Below are 22,046 nucleotides of genomic sequence, written 5' to 3' on the forward strand. Positions count from 1 at the left end.
AAAAAAGCTGTCTAAAACACTTATTACTTATTCTCAGAGATTCCTTAAGATTCTAAGAAGTTCTAATTCTCTTCTCTCAGTCCTTTCCTTCTGCTCATGAAGGAAGCTCTTGGTGCTTGCTTATATCTCTAAAATAGGTGATGAGACCATGAAGATAGAAAAGAAGCCAACTTGTTTAAGGAATTATCATCCACCATGAGAAACAGGTACATAGGAGTATGACGATAACTCTACCAGAACTATGAACAAAATGCTCTCAGAACAGAAAATTGAGAAGGTGCCTGAGAGACCAAGTACCCCAGAAATTGTATGGGAGGGTCAGAGAACAAACAGGAAACAGCATGCACTGGAACAGAGGAAGAAAGACTATGCCAAGCACAAGAACATGCACACAACCCCAGAAGCAATGGCAAAGATCAGCTTGGTATGGCTGACTGTAGCACCGTGAGGCTACACAAAGAAGTAGAGCAGACTGTGGAGGGTTTTGCAGGCTATGGTAGGAGTGGGATTTTAACTGAGAACAATATAGAAGCATTAAGATGTTTTAGACAGGAGGCTACACAGAGGCTGAAACTAGAGTAAGGGGACTCATTGGCTGAAATAACAAGAAGGGACCAGTTAGTAAGGAAATCAGATCTTCCACATTCCCAAGTTCCTTAGTAGCAGGGCCTGAGACCATGAATTTCTTTTTGGTGAGGGGTGCTCTCAGAGATATCTGTCAGGATGTGACAGATGCAGAAGAGGTTCAGAAGAATGCAGACAAAGAATGTGGTTTCAGGAAAAATCTCGCTCATTCCATAGAAAGCTCTGGAGCCTCAAGTGTACCACAGAGATTGTCCTCACCCCCAGAGCCACATCCGTCAGCCACTGGCAGTAAGCACCCTTTTCCGGGGCATAGCACTCTGTCAGCCAAGATGATCCTCAGAGGAAGGAAGCAGCCCACATCCCATGAGTGCCTCAACATTCTCAGTCCAACACAAGACAGACATGATGAGGACGACAATGGAGCATAAACCAAGGAGAGGGGATCTAGGCAGGGAACCCAACGGAGTCACACCAAGATTGTGAATTCCGAAACACAATATGCATAATTACTCATGTGAAGCTAAATATGTGAATTGCTTCACATGGGGTTTTGCATTACAAACTAAACTATAAGGCTCTTTAGGGCAAAGGCTAGGGCACATGGTTCTTTGTGCCTTCCATGATACCTGGAACTGAACTGTGCTAGACACACAGGAATTTCTCAAAATGTAAAAGCTTTGTCAAAATAAAATGATAATAGTATTAAGTCAGAACTTTTACACACACACACACACACACACACACACACACACACACACACAGGGCTGGACTAAAAGCAAAGTATTACCTGATTAGGTAACTCCAATTCTATCTTTTGTTGACTGGTTCTAGCACTATGAAGACAAATGGCCAGAATGGCTTCCAAAAGTCGTATGCTCTGAAGTGCGGTCTCACTTTCTCTCCTCCTAAACACCCTTGCTTCCTCAGGAATAGCTTCAGTAGATGAAATAGGCTCCATGTTTATGGAAGAAATACAATGTGATTCTAATTCACCTACACTGTCAGCATTGTTTTTCAGACTACCCCGATCAGGTGGTGTGTGGTCCTTTGTTGTAGTCAGAGATGACAAATCTTCCTTCCTTGCTTTCTCCTGTTGAGAAGTTCTGACCAAGTCTTGGTTTTCAATTACATTTATATTTCCCTGCCTTTCCCCTTGCTTGTCTTCATGATTTCTGAATATTTTCTGTATTATCATAAATATTAACTTATGGCACACTCGGAAACCACCAAGCCTATGAAACTGTTTCTGGAAGACTGAGCTCAACATGTAAATCCAACGACACATGGACCACACATCTGCTGCTCGGTGCATATGCTCAGGAGAAGGCAAGACGAGGCTCTCAAGAGACAAACATGGCAGCGCATGACTTAAAGGCTCGCTGGCTGTACTGTCATAGCCAGAAGTATCTTCTGACTCATTGGCCGACTCCCTATCCAACTCTGCTTCTTTACTTACACATAAAAATGCCTCACAGAGGAAGAGGTTTATGGTGTTAATATGAACATCTTGGTGAACAGTATTCCATTTCTTTGGATAAGCTTCTTTGAGACCAGCATAGAATTTGCTGAGGCTCTGAGGAGAATCTGAATAAGACTGATGGCCATGAAAAGGGGCCCCTGTATTTGAGGACGAGGGCTCCTTCTCTTCAGTGTGTGATCCATCGGTACCTGGGGTTGAAACATCTTTCTGTTGTTCCCCTAGGCTGATTATCAGAGTTTCAAATGCTCTTAGGGAATGACTTCGAATACCATCTAAGTAATTTAATTCAATTATTTGATTTATTCCATTACATCTTAAAAACAAATCTCTTATTACCCTGTGAGAGAAATGGGGGAAAAATATATATATATGAACATTATTTATAAATAGATACATAAGCTGCTTAAATATCGCATTGCTGCACATTATATACTTAATACTACCTAACTTGATTTATTAATTATCTCATAAAGTTCTTAGTTAGATAGTGGCCAGAACCTCAAGCTACTTTAGAATTACTCTCAAATCCTTCTTCAAATACTGCATGTATGGCTCTGAAAGTATTGAAAAAGAAAGGATTATGTACAACCCAAATTAAATGAAGCAAATTAGGGAAGAATATTTTTCTCCAAATGGCAAAAATCAATATAAATTCTCTCCAATCACCATCATCCAGACACAGATGCCCTAACAGCAGACAAGCATCTGGAGTTTGTTCATTTGTTCCTCTGTCTAATGGTTCATTGAGGACTTTTCATTTGTTTTACATCTTTAATTCAAAAAGGTAAAGAATCAAATCACAGAGCTGAAATTTTCTTCAGAAGGCTTTTCTCTCAGGTGAAGATTCACATGAGTTTCTCGGCAGTTGTCTCTAATTTGGCCAGTTGATCAGAACAGACAAATACTGAATACTACAGAAGGTTTTCAGGGGGCTAGGATGCAGTTCAGCCCTAGAGGACTTGCCTACCATATGCAAGGACCAGGGTTCCATCTCCAGCACAGCAAAAAAATTTACAAAATCTGGAGGGAGGGGAGATTTAGCTCTTTCCCAAGTGAGATCTGTGTCTAGGTCACTGGAATCATTCTAGTAATATGTAATGTAAATCAGTTCAGTGACTCTCAGACCTTATTTTATAAAGATCCAGGTTGCCCACAAAAGAGTCGCAAAATTTTCAATCGAAGTCAGTTGTATTTAAACAAAGTAAAAAAGGTCAAAAATTTTAAAAATAATTGTAGGGGAGTGATTTAATATCGGTATTAAAGTAATTAAGATGAATCCCAAAATGCCACATGTGAAAACAGTAATGATAGGTTATATTTATTTTCCTACAAGTTTTTAAGAATGCTATAAGCATTAACTTGAAAGGCTAATTAATATACCTACCAGAAGCAAGCTTTATTTATAAAATTATTTTTAAATGTACTAGACTTGGCAATCACAAAATCTGGAAAATCACTGGTGGGTTTACAAGTAATTGTAATTTCCTTCATTGGTTTTTCTGTATTTTTCTTATTTTTTTCTATATTCATTGCGTAGGTGATAAATCCAAATATGATATTTAAAAATAACAATCCTCTAATGCCACTTCTTCAATATATAATTATCATCTCATATATGTACATATTTTATACAGTTGTAAATAAGTGAATGTTGTTTGAAATTTTGTATATTTAAAAAAATTTTTTTTAATTGTAATTGGACAAAATGCCTTTATTTTATTTATTTTTATGTGGTGCTGAGGATGGATCCTAGCACCTCGCACATGCTAGGCGAGTGCTCTACTGTTGAGCTACAACCCCAACCCCTGAAATTTTGCATATTATAAGCATTTTCTCTTGTCCCAGCATAATCTTTGTAAGCATTTAAAAATATATATTTTTTGGTGTAAATGGATAAAATACTTTCATTTTTGCAGGGGTGGGGGTTACCATGGATTGTAACCACCACTAAGCCACATCCCCAGTGCTATTTTTGTATTTTATTTAGAGAGAGGATCTCACTGAGTTGCTTAGCTCCTCGCTTTTGCTGAGGCTGGCTTTGAACTCGTGATCTTCCTGCCTCAGCCTCAGAGCCACTGGTTTACAGGCATGCACACTATGCCCAGCTCACAATACCTTTATTTTATTTATTTTTATGTGGAACTGAGGATGGAACCCAGTGCCTCACACATGTGCCCCTTACAGAAGCATTTTTAATGGCTAATAATATTCCATCTATAAATACAATTAAACTTGGCCCTTGCTCTTAGATATTTATGTTGCATCTGTTTTTCTTCCTCAGAAATATATCTAAAACTTTACCTTTTTTCCATTGAGACCTTAAATTCAATGACTATCCTCTTCTTTATCACTATTCCCAGTCAAAATAAATAAATAAACAGTTTAAACTATGGCAAGAGGTGGGAGTTTTTTTTGTTAAAAACTAAAATTAGACTAAAGTTTTTTCATTAATAAACTCAGACAACAGTAAATATGGTTTAGGCTGCTGATAAGGCCCTGGAGATATGAGAATTAGAAGTGCCAATGCATACGCTTTATCACACATTCAAAAGCATCCATAAGAAAAAATAGCAGCATATATATACATACACAAACCTGGATTTAAGCAGGATAGGCAGAGTTTTTAAATAAACCTGAAGCACTTCCTGCGGCAGACACCGTTTCAGGTGGGTGCACATATGAGTTCGAGCAGAAGTAATGTTGAGATGTTGACAGTGATGTGCTAGTTCAACTCCTCTTTGCAGCACAGGATTAAACAGGTAATTGTACAATTTCCATTGAATAACTACATTGCCTTTCTGGATTAAGTTACAAATGTGATTTGCAATCTGTATATTATGTAATCCGTTATCTTCAAAAACAAATTTCTGATAAGCCTCTAACGCATCCCATTTCCACAGCAAGTCTTCAGATCCACTGCTGGGCAGGATCCCCTGAAATCTGTAGGAAGGACTGGGTGCACCTGAGGCAGGTTTGGCAGCATACAAGCTGCCCTGCAGTGTCTCTTCTAACTTGGCCAGCTGGTCAGAGTCCACAGTACAAATGTTGCAAGCTGCTTTTTTAATTTTCTGTGGTATTTCTGCACCTCCCAACTGATCCAAAATAAGTTTGTTAAGGATATTCAATATATGCTGCTGAAAATTTTTCAGTGCTGGCAATTTAAAAGCATGCAGCAAAGGGATGATTACAGATTTGGGATCCATACAGCAGCATATTCCAACACTATGAATGCCTGATAGAATCTGGACACAAGTGCTGCCCAAAGAAGCTTGCTGCAGCAAGCGCAAGCACTGATGAGCACACACTGCAATACAGCAGCACCGCTCGGGGTAATGAACATCTCCATCCGCAGTCTCTTCAAAGGGGTTTCTGGAAAGCTGGTTTTTAAAAGCTGAAACCAGAAGTCCGGAGAGATCTCGGTGGTGATGCATAAAGTGAGAATACTCACAGCGTCTGTGCCTTTTTCTCGTACACATTGAGTGATGAAGTTGCTCTGATTTTACTTTTTTCACAGTGCTCATGATTTTCATCACACTATTTATTAGGGCTGTCAGATGTTGTGAGGCCTCTGGAGGAACTCCATCTCTTGAAACTAGCCATTCCATTTGAAGAACTGCTGTTTCAAATAGATTAAATCCTTGGTGCTGAATGAATTCTTGAACCAGATCCATGGCTTGACTGAAGTAGAAGGGATTTGAAGCTGAACTTTGAAGACAACAGATCAGGATCCGTAGAACTCCTTCCAGAAGCTCAGGTAAAAGAAGGGCTCTATGACGAAACTGGGAAAACATAAAGCCCTCCTGGACCTCCTGTAGTGTTTTCTTTTGTCTTGGTGCAAAAGGGTCAGGCTGCTTTTCTAAGCAAGTTCTAATTTTTAAAGCTGCCCTAAGCAATTCAGTTAAATTTTTTCTAAGACTTTCCGGCATGACCTCTGCAGCACTGATATCTACTGACATGAGATGCAACACTGTTCGAAAGAGCATCCTCTGAACTAAAGCCACGGGTTCTTCGGTCCAACTTACAGAAACCACTTCATTCTCCAGCTTGTCACTTAGATTACAGCAGTCCCCAAAGCCTGCCAGGAATTCAGTCAGTGTCGGCACTACACTGGCTGCAAGGGCAGAATTATGATTCAAAGTAATGTCAAATTTACAAACTTTTTCCAATAAGGACAACAGAACATGACATAAGTCAAATGGAGAATTATTCATGTTACTGAGAATAGACAAGGCAGCTGGTTCACTTAAAATGTCAGTGCTTGACTCCTGCCTCAGAGTAGTCTCTGTGGAGTTTCTCAAAGCCATGGTGTCAGGAGACACCTGCTCTTTGGTTACAAAGGAGCTTAGTATAGGTGAGAGGTGGTCTTCAGGAGACTGGGTTACGAAACGCTGCAGTGCATGGAGCCTTCTGTGTTTACTCACTGCCGTGCTTTTCTCATCTGAGTTGCCCTCTGAGTCGGAGGTGGAGAGCTGTGTTTTTCGAGCATCTCTTATAGAATAGCGATGGGTACTTTTACGCTGTCGTCTGCTTTTTCGAAAAGCATTTACTTTTGTAGAAACCTGACCAGATGGGGCACTTCCTTCTAAACATAATTTTTCCTGAGTAGATCTATGTGAACTTGAGTTCTTTTCTTTGGTCAGGATTATATCAGATGACAATGGCAAATTAAAATCTAATGAAATGAAGAAAGAAGATTTAGAACACCTCAGCATGTTGTTACACTCAATTTGTTCAGACAGTGACTCTCTCATTTACTACCACCCACTGTAAGAGTCCAGCCTCACATGATTTTGCTACAGGCTGTTTCTCTCAGTTACGCTCTCTCTGAGTTACTTCTTCCTGTTTATCCTTCTCATTCTAAATACGAGGTGGCATTAGTTCAAAGGATACCGACTGATTTGGAAACCAATAAAGGAGAATAGAAAAAAAAAAAAATAAAGGAGAATAGAATTAGGATTTAAAACCATATATTTCATTTTAACTGCAATGTAGTTAGTGCTGCTGTTCAACCACTTTACAAACTTCCTCCAGTAATGTCACAATGAAGACACAGGGATATATTATGTTCTCACAAAAGCAGTAGTTTACAGCCTATAAGAACTTTAAATTTTTCCAAAATTAATTCAAAATCATATAGTATATACCAAATGTTCACCAAGACTGAAGTTAAGAGTTCTGAATTAAAAATATTTCTCAAGGGCCTCATGAACTGAACTAAGCACAAGGTATGGACATCAGTGTTTGATCCTCAGTCCCTACTAGTCTAGGGCTTGCCCTGTGGTCAGCACTCAATGGCTACTTCTTGGATAAATGAATGGATCTTCCTTACTAAAAAGATGATTAAATTGATCTTTCCCTTTGCAATATGTATCAAAATCTACATGAAAAATACAGTTGCAATTTAGAGTGAATAAAAATTGTAAATTAAAGAACTTTGCTTTACTTAGTAGAGGGAAACAAACAAATGAGAGGAAAAATTAAAAGCAGTCTGACCAATTCTATTGAAGCAAAAAAATATAGGCAATGAAGAAAATCTCCCTAAAAAGACACCAATCAGATTTCTTATGTGACTAAGAATTTTTGAATTCTAAAAATTCAGAAGAAAATAAGAGCATAGAGTAAATCAACAATATTACAAGACCTTAGATAACCTCATAAAAGAGGCCCATATGAGAAATTTCCTAAAAACACAAGGCATTAAAATATAGTACAGGAGAATTTTTTTCTTTTAACCTGATTCTCAAGCATTTCACAATTCACATTTCCTAGAAATGGTCAAGGGGGAATATTGTTAATCCTTCCAGTGAAATATTTAAAGTTTCATGTATTTACATGAATATATAAATATATATAAACTTTACATATATACATATATATTAAATATATATTCGTATATATTTTATATATACACATATATACATATGTTTTTATATATACACAGACTTATTTTTCAAAATCAGAAAATAAAAATGTCTCTTGGCCTTAAGTGTAATAATTCTACATGGTTTTTGAAACAAAATATTATTTCAAACTTATCCTTTAGAAACAACGTTAGATAAACTAAAGCAAACAAGTCATTTCTAGAAAACTGGTAACAGCAATCTTTAAGCAAAGAAACTTTAATTTCTTTCTTCACACTTTCCACTATCCATTTTTCTGATGTGGCATATCTAGGTTTACTCTCTCAGATAAGTGCTCTGCTTCTTCATATATTTTCTAATCATCATTACCCTGAGTAATCCCCTAAGAAGCACCATGGTTTTTATATTACTGGAAAAAATTAAAAATGTGCTTGCTAAAGATTTTTCATATTAAGTATATATAAATCATAATTAACATATGCAGAATCTGAAGCTGCACCAACCATTCAGGCAGAAGCAGCTTCTCAGTGGGATTTTTTTCCCCAGTGGACTATGGATGATGCCGGTAACAGGCTGAGGGGACCATACCTGCTGCCTGCTGCTCCTGAACAGGTATCTTCCACACAAGGGGCAGCAGCGACAGAAGGAGAGTCAGGAGTTCTTCTCTGCACGTCAACGCCTGTCAGAAACAAAAGAATCCTTTGTGTTCTAAGGGCATAGATACTTTTCTTCCTAATACTTGTCTTAAAAGGAACCCAAAACCACTTTTTATTGAAGAGTTGTATTTGAGAAGCAAGGAATCAAATTAACCTATCGTAAGTCTAATTAAAACTGTGATTCTTTTCCATTTATAATCCTTTCCAATGACAGAAGAATGTGAGAGTATTTGCTGGTATTTAGCACATTCTTGCTATTATTTCCAAAAATAGCTCTTATTACTACCATGCATCTTGCATGAATTCCTCACCTACCTATGACAAAACAGATTTGTTAGGTGAAAATGAAAAATTAAGGCCTATTAATTAGCAAAATAATAATAAGAAGTTACTAGAAATTTTTAAGTCTTCATGCAGTTAAATGTAAAACTCAAAAATTTAAACAAAACGATGCTATTAATAAATAATATATATAAAGAGAAAAGGATTTATTAGTGAAGGTAATCTGATAAATATTTATTGACTGCACACTATATCTACAGGACTTACTGTCTTACCCTTTCTGGAGTAAATGGTCCAAGCCCTGGAGAAGGTCCCCTCATTTGGTCCATAAAATACATACAAACAAGAACAACAGAAGGCATGTAGTATGAGTAAGTCCCAGATGTGGTACAGGTAATCAGTTTAGGAGTTCAGGAAAAGTAGCACAGTTTATTAGAAATATTAACATAGGACTGGAACTACGAGACCTGGGCCCCCTGGGCCGCAGGTGGTGAAAGATTTAATGACCAATCAAGTTAGAAGTTATTTCTCACACCAACCCGTTGGGAGGGGGTCAGGGTGATACAGTCAGATTTGGTAAGGGGAGGCAGTTAATATTAGAGGCACAGACACAATGTCTAATGAAAGAGATGATAACCATCTGAAGTATTCTGACAACACAAATGGTAAAGGAGATAATATTTGAGAAAGTGTAAGGTAGGCCTAAAATGACTTGCAGTTGACTTTCTATGAGGCATAAGGAAGGGAGGATAAAAGATCTAAAAAGACTCTTCATAATGGCTGATAATGAATCACCAAGACAGGAAATTTATGAGTGATATTAGGTTGGAGTAGAGATGATGAATTCACTTTTTAAACTTGTTTAGTCTGAGATGCCTGTGGAATATCCAAATGCATTTCAGTAGACAAAGGCTATGTATTCCTAGAACTTAAGAAAAGATCTGAATAAAAACACCCGCAAGTCCTGGGTGGAAGTCAAGGGTGGAATTGCACCCCTGAGGAGGACCCCTAGACCATTGGGCAGCCTGGTACAATAGTGAGGCTTCCCAGGAAGAGTGTGCAGAAACACAAGAGGAGACTGAGGAGGACTGAGCTCTGGAGGCTTTTAAAGTCAGCACCAGAGAGAAACCTACACACAAGAAGCCTGGCAAAAGAGAACTGGAGCCTGAGGAACCAAAGAAGAGAGCAGTTCAGGAAAAGAGAGGAGAGTTAGCAGGGTCAAAAGCTGTTATTTTTGAACTGTGTGGCTGAAGAGCATTTAGCAAAAGCAGGGTCCCTGGTGACCTTAACAAATGCAGCTTTAATGGAGTGACTAGTGGGGAAATCCCATCACACAGTCAAAGGCAGGGGGGAAATGTAAATGACTTTAGAAGCAGTAAACCCCTGTTTAGCCCACCATTCCTGTAGAGTTCTCCTCATCTGCTCTTTATCTTCAATAGATGAACCAACAGCATTCTAAGGGAGCTTGCAGAAACCTCAAAGATGTGTGAAGCAGCTCTGTGGAATTCGGCTCTTGCTTCACAACAGCAAGCTGGCACCTCACCACTGCTGTGTGAGCAGACACTTCTGCCTGCATACCTCTGCACTACACAAGGTTCGAGCACCCTGGCTCCTTCCCACGGCTAGGGTACTCAGGCCACCTTTGAGGTCCAGCCTTGGCAGCATCTACTCTGTGAAGCTTCTCCTTTCCCAGCATCCCAAGACGACTGCTCCTCTCCTCAGAACTGCATGCCTGTTGGCCTCACTTCACCAAGTGGAGTAGTTTTTAGAAACCACGAGCCTTTCAAAGGGATGATATTGCAGAAGAGCAGATTTTTGGTTTTTGTGCCCTCTGCTGGAATTACACCCCTGAGGAGGACCCCCTAGACCATCGGGCAACCTGGTACAATAGCGAGGAAACAACTCTCGTTTCACACTCAATTGCCATCATTTTTAACCCTATTCATCATCAGAGCAGTGCTCCCTAATCCACTGGACCTATTACTTTTTTAGATATGGTATATTCCCAGGTTTATTTATCCTTTCTGGTCCCAAAAAAACATCATATTTAATTCTGTCCTTTTGGAAGTTATCAAATCTTTTTCTATTATTTGTGGGCACTCTAGAAAACTAGAACTTGCAGTCCTCTATTTCAGAACACCTCTAGTTTTATCTCTCAACATCCAATGGATACATAATAGTCATGGTATCTAGGAGAATGGGGCATACTCTGGGTCCAGCCAAGTGGAAGTATCCCCATATGCCATACACTGATCCATTCCCCGTCATCTCTGGGTTGTCCAACCTACAGAAATATGACCTTCTAATTTTGGCCAGAGAGGAGATGATGGTATATGAAACATGGCCCCAGCTTAATTGAAGTTCCTCCTGTCAAGTGATGGAGTCTATTTCTCCATCCCTTAAATCAGAGTTGTCCTCATGATTTGCTTTGACCCACAGAAGGCAACCAAAGTGATAAAATGTGGCTTCCTGCAGCTTCCCCCTCACTCTCTTGGAATGCTCCCGCCACATGTAAAGAAGCTGAGCCCACTGAGAGATGAGAACTGCAGCAGCCTGGCCACGAGCCCCATGCAACAGCCCTCCTTCATCTGCTGACTGACTGAAAACCCAGATGTATGCCCAGCTGACCTCACAGGAGCCCAGGGGGCCACTCCAGGGTGAGCCCTGCCTGAGCTGTCAGCTCCGAGTCCCTTGTGGTTCACTGCATGTGCTCTTCTTTCTCCAGCCCTGATGTCCTCAGGCCCCCTCCTGGGAAGCCATCTCTCAGAAGCACTTGCTGAAGACTCCTCTGTACTTCCCACCTTTGGTCAACACTCCTCCATCTGCCTGTCTCTTCAAAAGCTAAGTATTCCTGGAAAAGCCTGCTGCATGTTTTCATCTCTGCTGGACAACAGTGGGTGCCAAGTGGTCTGCTGAGTGAACCAGTGAGCACACTGTGTCGGCAAGCTCTTCAAAGCCTGGTGTCTTCCTGTCATATGTATTTTCCATATTACTACAGATAGGCCAATTATGTAGTACTATAGATAAATGTGATGATACTCCAAAATATAATAAGACTAAAGAACTTTACATAGAATATAGCTGATAATCAAAGAAACCTATTAAAATGTCTAAATTAAATTTTATTCATCAATATATAACATCTGTCAGTGAAACTTCATACTTTACTCAGCAAAATAACCAAAAATTTTATCAAATGTTCATACAGTTTAAATATATAACACTGAAATTTTAAACAGTATTATTTATACCACATGGTTATGTATACTGGTCCAAATTTTAAATACTATTGGCAATAGATCATTGTTACTTTCTATCTACTGTGTAAGAATGCAGCTATATATTTATAATCAGAGTGTAGAAGAAATCAGAAACCATTATTATCAAATATTACATGGAAACAATTTTTATGTTGGAAGAGATCCCCTATTCCAATCAAAGGTATCTAAGAAACACCAAAAACCCACATCACATTCAATGGTGAAATAGTGCATGATTTCCCTGTAGTCAGACACAAAGCCAGGATGTCCACTTTCACCTCTTCCACCTGCCTTTGTTCTAGAAGCCAGCACAAAAGGCAAGAAAATAAAATTGGGAAAGAAGTGAAACTATCATTAATCACAGATGAGATTGTTTACATAGAAAATCCTGAGGAAACTACAGAAAATTTTCATGACTTAATAAGTGAATTTAGCAAAGGTCAATATACAAAAAGCAGCTATATTTCTACAAGCAAACAATAGAAAAATTAAAAGTTTAAATGTCATTTATGATAGCATCAAAAAAGAAAATATTTTGAGTAGATTTAACCAAGAAATGTGCAAGATTTCTACATCAAAAAACCATAAAATATTTGGGGTTGTGGCTCAGTGGAAAGCACTTGCCTAGCACATGTGAGGCCCTGAGTTCAATCCTCAACACCACATAAAAATAAATAAATAAAATAAAGCTATTGTGTCCAACTACAACTAAAAAGTAAACATTTAAAAAAAAACATAAAATATTGCTGAAAAGTTTGAAGACCCAACTAAACAGAGATTTATGCCATGTTTAAGGACTGGCAAACTGACAACAATGTTTTGTCAGTTCCTTCCAAAGTGATTTATGAACTCAACATCACACCCAAGCGAAATAAGGGTGTGCATTTTTGTAGAAGTGAAAAGATGGCTAAAATTTGTATGGAATTTTGAAGAACACAGAAGAGAAAACATTCTTGAAAAACAAGAATAAAACTGGCGACCTTTACTACATAATTTCCAGACTTCTTTTATAAAAGCTGCAGTCATCAAGATAGTATGGTATTGGGGAAAGAAGAGATGACAGACCAGTGAGACAGAAAAGAAAGTCCAGGGTAAGGTCATACACATATGGTCAAATGGTTTTCAACAAAGGCACCAAAGTTATCCACTGCGGAAAGAGCAGGCCAATAAGAAGAAATGATGCTGGAACAACTGGGTAACTGTATGAGGGAAGGAGGAGGAAAGAACCACAACCCCACAACTCACACTACACACAAATATTAACTCAAATTGTATCACAAACCTAAAGGCAAAAGCAATAACCAAAAAGCTTTTAGGAAAAAAAAAATAGAAAACTAGAAGAATATCTTGCAACTTTGGGGTTGCAAGACAAAGATTTCTTAGGACACACACAACAAAATCAGTATGAAAGAAAAAATAATCTGCTTTTCCAAAGACACTGTTAAGAAATGACAAGGTCACAGGGCTGAGGTTGTGGCCCAGGGATAGAGCACTCGCCTAGCAAGTGCAAGGCCCTGGGTTCAATCCTCAGCACCACATAAAAATAAATAAATAAAAAATAAAGGTATTGTGTCCAACTACAACTAAAAAAAGATTAAATATTTTAAAAAAAAGAAAATAAATGACAAGGCCACAAAAAATACTTGGAACTCAACAAAGACTTGTCTCCAGAATACACAAAGAACTATAACTGGATGATAATCAAATAATTAGACCTTAAAAATGGCACAAAGCAGGACTGGGGTTGTGGCTCAGTGGTAGAGTGCTCGCCTAGCATGCATGAGGCACTGAGTTTGATCCTCAGCACCATATAAAAATAAAATAAAGATATTGTGTCCACCTAAAACTAAAACATAAATATATATTTTTAAATGTCACAAAGCTTGGACATTCATAAAAGAAGATTCAACATACAACAGTCTGCGCTTTCCCATGACTTTAGTTCTGCACTTTTGGTTACCCACAGGCAACCACAGTTTAATTCCAGAAATAAATAACTTGCCAATTATTAAGACCATAGTATGTTGTCACAACTGCTCTATTTCATTGTTATTGCTATTAATATCTTACTGTGTATAATTATAAATTACACCTTACCATAAGTATTTACTTAAAGGAAAAAAAAGATTGTAGAGAAAGTTTGGTACTATCCATGATTTCTGGTATCACAGGGGCTCTTATAATGTATCACCCATGGGTAAGGGATAACACGTTATATATACATGCCCAATAAGTACATAAAAAGTGTTCAATATCATCAGTTGTCAGAGAAATGAAAATTAAAACCACAAGAAGATAACTAATTTATATTCATTTAAGAATAGCTAATACCAAGAAAACTGGCAATATCAAATATTAGAGAGGCTTTAGAACAACTGAATTCTCATATATTGCTCGGGAGAATAAAAAATGGTCCAACTACTCTGAATATAATTTGACAGTTTAAGTTAAGCAAACACCTACTCTTTGACCCAGCAATTGCATGCCTAGATAGTTGCCCATGAGAAATGAAAACATACCCACATAAAGACTTTTACAAGAATATTCACAGCAGGTGTATTCATAATAGCATACAACTAAATTCATAAATGCATACAACTCAAATGGTTAAACAACAGGAGAATGGTAAAACAAACTTAGGTACATATGACATTTTTAAATATATTTATTAGTAAAATGCATTCAGAGCAAAGAAATTTTTAGTGATAGTTAAGTGCATGTGTAAAGTCCACAGCATTCAATGTATTTAAAAATGTCATATTGATGCTACAGAAACCTTATTATCTTTTAAATCCAAGGTAACTGAATCTGACTATATTAATTGGTTCCTGAAAGCATACTGCAGAGTTTTCTTTCCATCATATTTGGCTTCAGTTAACTGTGAGTTGTTTAGTGCCTTTGCATTTGTTCTCTCATCTACAAAAGGTTAGATGAAGACTGCTTTCTAACCCCAACTAGCTTTGAAACTCTGTTAATTCTGTAATAAGGAAACAGCAAAAACATATGGCCCTATTTCAAGCAAAAATACCAATGTATGAAAAACTAGAGGAATAAACTATAGACTCAGTAATTAGTGGTTAACACAAAAGGATTCACTGATTTCACTCCCGAATTAGCAAGTTCCCAAAGTATAATCCATATTTAACTTTTCAAAAATATATTTTATCTCTATTGAAAATGTGAATTCATATGCTTCTGAACTGTAATCTTGTATGCCTACCCATAACCATGGTAATCTCACTGCTATTAGGATAAAAAGCATATATATGAAACCACATTAGAAGAAAGGCCATTTGAAACTTTTAAAATATTTCAGATGTTTTGAAAAGTGTCCAAATAAACAATGTGTACATAACTGGGGCCATTTTTTTTTCTGTTGGAGAGACATGAGAGTATTTTATCTCAAAAGAGACTCTCAGAAACTATGTAACCCAGAAGTTACCAAGTTGTAATCAACTGCGTTATACTGATGAAAAATGTTACCTGATCAATGAGAGAATTTAGCTTGGTAAGTAACAGAAATCCTCGCCCATGGACAAGGTACTGCCCAAGGGTTGCCATGTGTGTCTCTTCCTCCTCTTCCTCCCTGGCCTCTGCCCTCTGGACCACTGCATTACAAAGCCGGTTGACGTCGGTCAGAAATTCACGTGCCAATGAGTTACTGTCTGTGCTCATGACCAAGCTAAAAAATAAACATTACAAAAAAGGTTAGAAAAATGATTACAAATTTACTTTTAAAATTATGTGTTTTTTTTTAATATTTTTAGGTGCAGATGGACACAATATCTTTATTATATTTGTTTTACGTGGTGCTGAGAATCAAACCCAGTGCCCCACACATGCTAGGCAAGCACTCTACCACTGAGCCACAACCCCAGACCTGTTCTGTTGTTTTTAACAGAATTTTGCTTAAAATTTCTGGGCATTGGTCCTAATCTATAATATTCTCAGGCAAGGTTCTGATCTCAAGTACTCCTTCACTAATCCCAGGTTTGCAATGCCTTAGCATAGCCAAGAAGGGGTTAAGTGACAACACCTGGAGAGTAGACACTAGTGAGGAGTGGCGGTCAAGGTGGGTTCTGACTCTCTCTTAAACAGAATAAAAATAAAACCATTAGTTATGCAAAATTTTTCTTGCTTTACATGTTTTAAAACAGACAGACACACCTGTTAAAAATATAAACTGATTTTTTCATTAATAGAGCCCACAATCACTGGCCCACCCTCCCGAAACTCTAGAATTCAGTTAATAATGCTGGAAGAAGGGATGGGGGAGATATTCCATAAGATGAGTAAAGTCAAAGAATTCCAGTAACTGAAGTTATGCCAATTCACTTCTTAGTAAGTATTAAAATCAAATGTATAACAATGTGGCATTTTAAGATGAAGGAAAACAATAAAGTAAAATAGATACAAGAAGGGGAAAACATATATAGAGAACGTGTACAAATTTTCAGAAAGGAAAATCACAAGCAATAATATATCTAAAGAGTTTCAAGATAGTTCTATCTTGCCAGGCACCCGTGGCCCATGCATGTAATCCCAGCAATTTTGGAGGCTAAGGCAGGAGGATTACAAGTTCCAGGCTAACCTTAGCAACTTAGTGAGATCCTGTCTCAAAATAAAAAATAAAAAGGGCTGGGGATGTAGCTCAGTAAAGTGCTCTTGGGTTCAATCCCTAGTAAACAAAAACAAATAAGTAAGTAAAGCTTTATATTAAGGTTAAAAGTAATTTTAAGACACCTGGTAACCTTTAAAAATGTTTAACCTAGAGATGTTAAATGATATGACATGCATGCGGCCTTTGGGGCTTAAGACTACTCTACAGTCTGGACGAGAAGGCAGTGGGCCATGTGACTATACCAACAGTCAGAAGGCAGGACAAAGCCCTGGGCCCTCACCAACTGAAGCACACCTGACTGGGAGCAGTCAATATAGATGTTTGCTCCAAGACCTAGTTGTATAGTGTTGCCTGCAAAGGGATTGGGCAAATTGGGTTCTCTCTCTTTTAGGAATTTGAATTAAAGAGTATAGTTGATGTGCTGAATGGTCACATAGAGATAAGCCTGTGGTAGCTGAGGCTCACAAGAAGCCAAATGGATAACAATGAACCAACAAGATACAAAGAGAAGCAGATAAACACTAAAGGGAGAGGCTGGAGAAATTCCTATACTACCTTGATTTCTGCTTGTGTTAGGACCCGATAGTTTAATTCCTGGATTCCCACCTGAATTTAAGTATTATTATAATAATAAATAAAATTTGTATATATGTATAAAATGAGTATTTTTATTATTTTTTAATTTTTATTTTCTACTAGGATTGAAACCAGGGGTACTTTATCATTGAGTTACATTCCCAGGGCCTATTTTGAGACAGGGCCTAAATTGCCGAGGCTAGCCCCAAATTTGTGATCCTCCTATCTCAGCCTCCCCAAAAACTGGAATTATAGGCATGTGCCCAGCTTATTATTTTTAATATTACTGAACAGTAGAAAAAATAAAAGTATAAAATAAGATCAGTCATTATTCAAAAATGCAGCAATAATCTCTATTACATACATGACATTAATTCCTGGACCTGAGTTGAGAGTAAGAAGTAAGTCTTATTGGCTTGCCTCCACATGTGACCTGATGTTTTCCTCTTGTAGCTTCTAGTATTTTTTCCTTATTTTCTATTTAGGTATTTTGATTATGATATGTCTTGGAGAGGTTCTGTTCTGATCTTGTCTATTTGGGGTCCTATATGCATCCTATATACAGATGTCTATCTCATTTGATATGAGGAAAGTTTTCTGTTCCCATATCATTGAAAACATCCTTAATAACTTTAGCCTGTATCTCCACATTCTCTTCGATCACAATGACTCTCAGGTTTGTTCTCTTGATGCTGTCTCAGACTTCTTACATATTTTGATCATGGTCTTTTCATTTCCTTTATTGCATACTGATTATTCAAATTCATATATCCAGTCTTCAAGGCCTGAAGTTCTATTTTCGACACAATCTAATTGGTTGGTGATGCTTTCAAGTGAATTTAAAATTGAATTTTTTGTGTCTTTCATTTCCAAGAGCTGGAATTGGTTTCTTTTCAATATCTCTATTTCTTAATTCAAATGGTCTTTCATATCATGTATTTGCTCTTTTTTTTTTTTCTTTGTTTTTTTTTGTAATTGCTCTATTAACTCATTCTTTAGATCTTCTTTTAGTTAATTAAACATTTTAATAATCAGTTTTTAATAATCTTTTTTCTGGAATTTCACTCACTTCCATATCTGTGGAATCCTCTGTTGGGGGACTGTGAATTTGGGGGGAGATTTGTTTGCCTGTTTCCTGATGTTTTCAGAAGTCTTAGACTTGTACAGAATTGAGATGGATTCCCCTTCCTCTTTTATGTGCATGGCCTTTTGTGTGTAGCTATCTTTTTTATTCTGGGATTTCTCTGTTTTTGATGTATGAGAAGATGTCCAAGAGTAGGACCTCAGGTCCCTCTCTGGTTATTTCTCTTTGAGGACTGGTTGTTGGTTTGGGGTTTTTGTATCCCCAATTCCACATGCTGAAGTATTGGTGAAGCTTAGGTGAGGCTAGATTGTGTGTGGGGTGAGACTTGCTGTCACTTGTCTGAGTTGTGAGTATTGCTTGGCAGTAGGGCTTCTACTCTGTAAACTTAAGTGTCCCACTTTCCAGCCCCTCCTAGAGAAAACGAAGAACTTGTAATAGCACTAATGTTAGCAACAGGTATACAGCTTTAAGATAAATACCAATGTCTACATTGACACCTATAACACTAATTGTCACCTATTCAGGAATGGTGGGGTCTGCATTTAACAATAAAAAAAAATTGTTAACTAGATCAGGCATTAAATAGCACGTGTCTACTATGTCATCAATTATATTAATCATCACAATGTGAATGGGGTACGAATTACACAAATTATATAATTCTAATAGTGGGATTATAGCTTCTTAAGTGAAAATAAGGTAGAAAGGCAAGAGAAAGTATGACATATTTTGAAAGTGAACAAAGGAGAGGCAGGAGATAGCAGAGGTTGGCTATGAAGAAGAAGAAATAAACTATTAACTAAATGAATAAAAAATAGAAAGGAAAAGGAATTTTTGGCTATTAGTGGGGAAAGAGACGAAGGGGAAATAAGAGGGACAAAAAAATCAAGTCATAAACAAATAAGCAAATGTAAGATAAAAACAACTCAAATCTACATATAATTATACCTCACCTAAGTCAAATCAAGGTTTAATGATAAACAGGTGCAGAAGAAAGCAAATAATATATATATTTTCAAATCTATGTGCAGTAAGAACACACTTACCCCCTATACAAATATATACACACAAAATCTCACAGAATGGAAAAAATTAAAAAATAATAAAATACAATGAAATGATATTTGAAAAAAAATTTAAAGTGAAAACTTTTTAAAAAGTAAAAAAATGGGAATTTGGAAAAAAGATAAGAAAAAAAGAAGAAAAATCTTAATGATAAATAAAGGGCTTATTTCTATTAAAGTGGTCAAAATTATTGGCAGAGATGAATTTCCATTCTTTATATTTATTTTTGGGTTCTGACTCTGGGGTCACAGGCTGGGGGATGGCAAGTCTAATGTATTTGTGTTCTTCACCTAGCTTCCAGCTATAAAGACTAGGAAGCAAAGCTGGTTGTAGCATCTCTCAGCTTTCTGTCTCCCTCTGTAGAGTGGGACAGACTAGGGAGTGCTGATGAACTCTGTATTCCTACAGTGGGGTGCTACAGAGTTTAAATTGGAAGTTCCAATAGTTGGGGTTTAGTCCCGTCTGAACTTTGGAACTCTGTTGGTGGGGAATCTGAGATTTGCTCCCTAAATTGCTGTGAAGATGCCTGCTCTGCTGGGTGTCTGGATCACTAGGCCCTCTAGTAAAATTCACTTTTAGGGCATTAGGACTAACCCTCCACAGGTTTCACCTTCACTGTGATGAATGTGAGTTACCATGCGTCTTCCCTGGAGTGCCACTTCAGGTGTCTTCCCAATAGCTCTCATGGGGCACCAGCAACAAAGGGAGCACTCTCTTTCTTTGATATCTGGAGCTTGGATGTTCCAGGCACAATGTCTTTGCACCTGTTTCAGTCAGTCTGGCTCAGGAACACTCTGGGGATCATAACAGGCAACTGCTAGGGATGCTGGCAACTTCTTTTATGAGTTCCTGATCTCCTGTCTGTGCTCACTACTGCAGGGTGCTTATAAATGGTTCCCATGCCAGCCACCCTGGCTCCTGCCAGACTATCAGCATGTGGGCCAGGTGATTCCCCCACCAACTCTGGGTCCATTAAGATGGGCCTCTCTCTCTACTCCACTCCAGGTCCACTTCTTCTCCTGCTGTGCTTCCCTCTCTGCCTGTGCTCCCCTATCCTCCTCAGCAGCCAAGCTGGTACATCCCTAACGTATTAGTTCTTCCATTAGGTTTGAAGTTTCTGACTTTCTGGGTCTCTCTGGTTTCTTTGGCTGTCCAGTATTAAGTTCCAGTGAGCTCCCTCCGTAACCACCTCACTGAGGTGCAGTCCTTCCACACCCAAGGTCTGGTGCTAAGAAGTGTGTCCTTCCTCTAATCCACCATCTTCTCTCTCCCTCTTATTTAGACATTTTGAAAAACTTTACACAAGACATTTTTACCCTTTTCTCTATTATTTTACTTTTTAATTTGACAAATAAAATCATACTTAGCATATACAGCATATTTTGAAGTATATACACACTAAGAAATGGTTAAAACTAGCTAATTAACAAATGTACTACTTCATGTTGTGAGAACACTGATATCCACCCTCTTTACATTGTTCCAGATTATGTACCATCATTAACTATAGTCACCACACTGTCACAATAAATCCCTATTATCTACAAATTACAAAAATTCTGAATTCTTCTAAGCAATGTATTTACAAACTTTCCCTTGAGTCTGACTGTGTCAGCTAGCACTAACAGAACACTGGCAGGTGGACAGGGGCACTTCTACTTTGCACATGAATATTCGTTTCTTCCTGAAAGCCATGCTAAATTTAACTGAAGGCCTGTCAGCTATTCTGAACACCAACTGAAAAGTTAAACACTGCATTTTCTTTGAACTTTTTCTAATATTTCAAATACTCATAAAAGTACAAAGAATACGTTATAGGCAACATCCACATCTATCAAGCATTACATCAAGTTCAGCTCAGTTCATGTATGTGTGTGCATGCACTGATTTGTGTGTGTGTGTGTGGGGGGGTGTGGATGTGTGTGTGTGTAAAAGAGTCAAATCTAGTACAGGAAAGTGCGCCCACACTTCTACCTCCCTATAGCTAGTGTTTATCACTGCATGGCATGTTTTTATATTTCTTGCATGTTTACAGCTATGAAAGTATTCAGTATTGCTTTTACCATTTAACAAGTGTATACAAAAAGTCCTATATGTATTATATGTGTCTGTACTTTGGCTTTCCCTCTCAACATTATGTTCTTCCTTTACACCAACCTATAACATGCCACAGTACGAAAACTACAATTTATACCTCCATTTCCACAAAGGGCAAGTTTAGCTGCTTTTACTTTGGGTTTCATTAATATTCATGTAAGTACATAATTTCAAAGATTTAGATTGAATCAAGTCTTTCTGACTGCTAATATTTATTTTATTACTTACCAGTCTTTTAACACTTTGTTAACATTTAGAGTCAATGTAATTTGACTTCACAAACTAGATGAAATAGTCTTAGAATAAAGCTTCACCTATGGGGAAAAAAATAGGACAAATATATTATTGGCAATAGAAAATTAGAAATAATTTTAACAAAGTTCTCACATAAAAAAACCAATGGTTCCTCTTTATATATGCTGTTTAAAATAGTCAATGAATTTTTTATAATTTCAAGAGTGTACCCAGTGGGGGGGTGG

General features: G+C 37.6%; 1 protein-coding gene across 1 annotated transcript in view; it reads right to left on the bottom strand.

Annotated features, from left to right (window-relative positions):
* The window catches only part of Lyst (lysosomal trafficking regulator), a 174,176-nt gene that overhangs the window by 134,049 nt on the left and 18,081 nt on the right, over positions 1 to 22,046 (bottom strand). The window contains exons 2-6 of the mRNA XM_076872866.1: positions 21,796 to 21,881; positions 15,608 to 15,806; positions 8,515 to 8,605; positions 4,661 to 6,737; positions 1,373 to 2,402 (exon numbers count right to left, since the gene is read on the bottom strand). Of these exons, the coding sequence (XP_076728981.1) occupies positions 1,373 to 2,402; positions 4,661 to 6,737; positions 8,515 to 8,605; positions 15,608 to 15,799 (3,390 nt within the window). The 5' untranslated portion in view covers positions 15,800 to 15,806; positions 21,796 to 21,881. The remainder of the gene's footprint in view (positions 1 to 1,372; positions 2,403 to 4,660; positions 6,738 to 8,514; positions 8,606 to 15,607; positions 15,807 to 21,795; positions 21,882 to 22,046) is intronic.

This window comes from Callospermophilus lateralis, chromosome 13 (assembly GCF_048772815.1).
Source record: "Callospermophilus lateralis isolate mCalLat2 chromosome 13, mCalLat2.hap1, whole genome shotgun sequence".
Taxonomy (NCBI): domain Eukaryota; kingdom Metazoa; phylum Chordata; class Mammalia; order Rodentia; family Sciuridae; genus Callospermophilus; species Callospermophilus lateralis.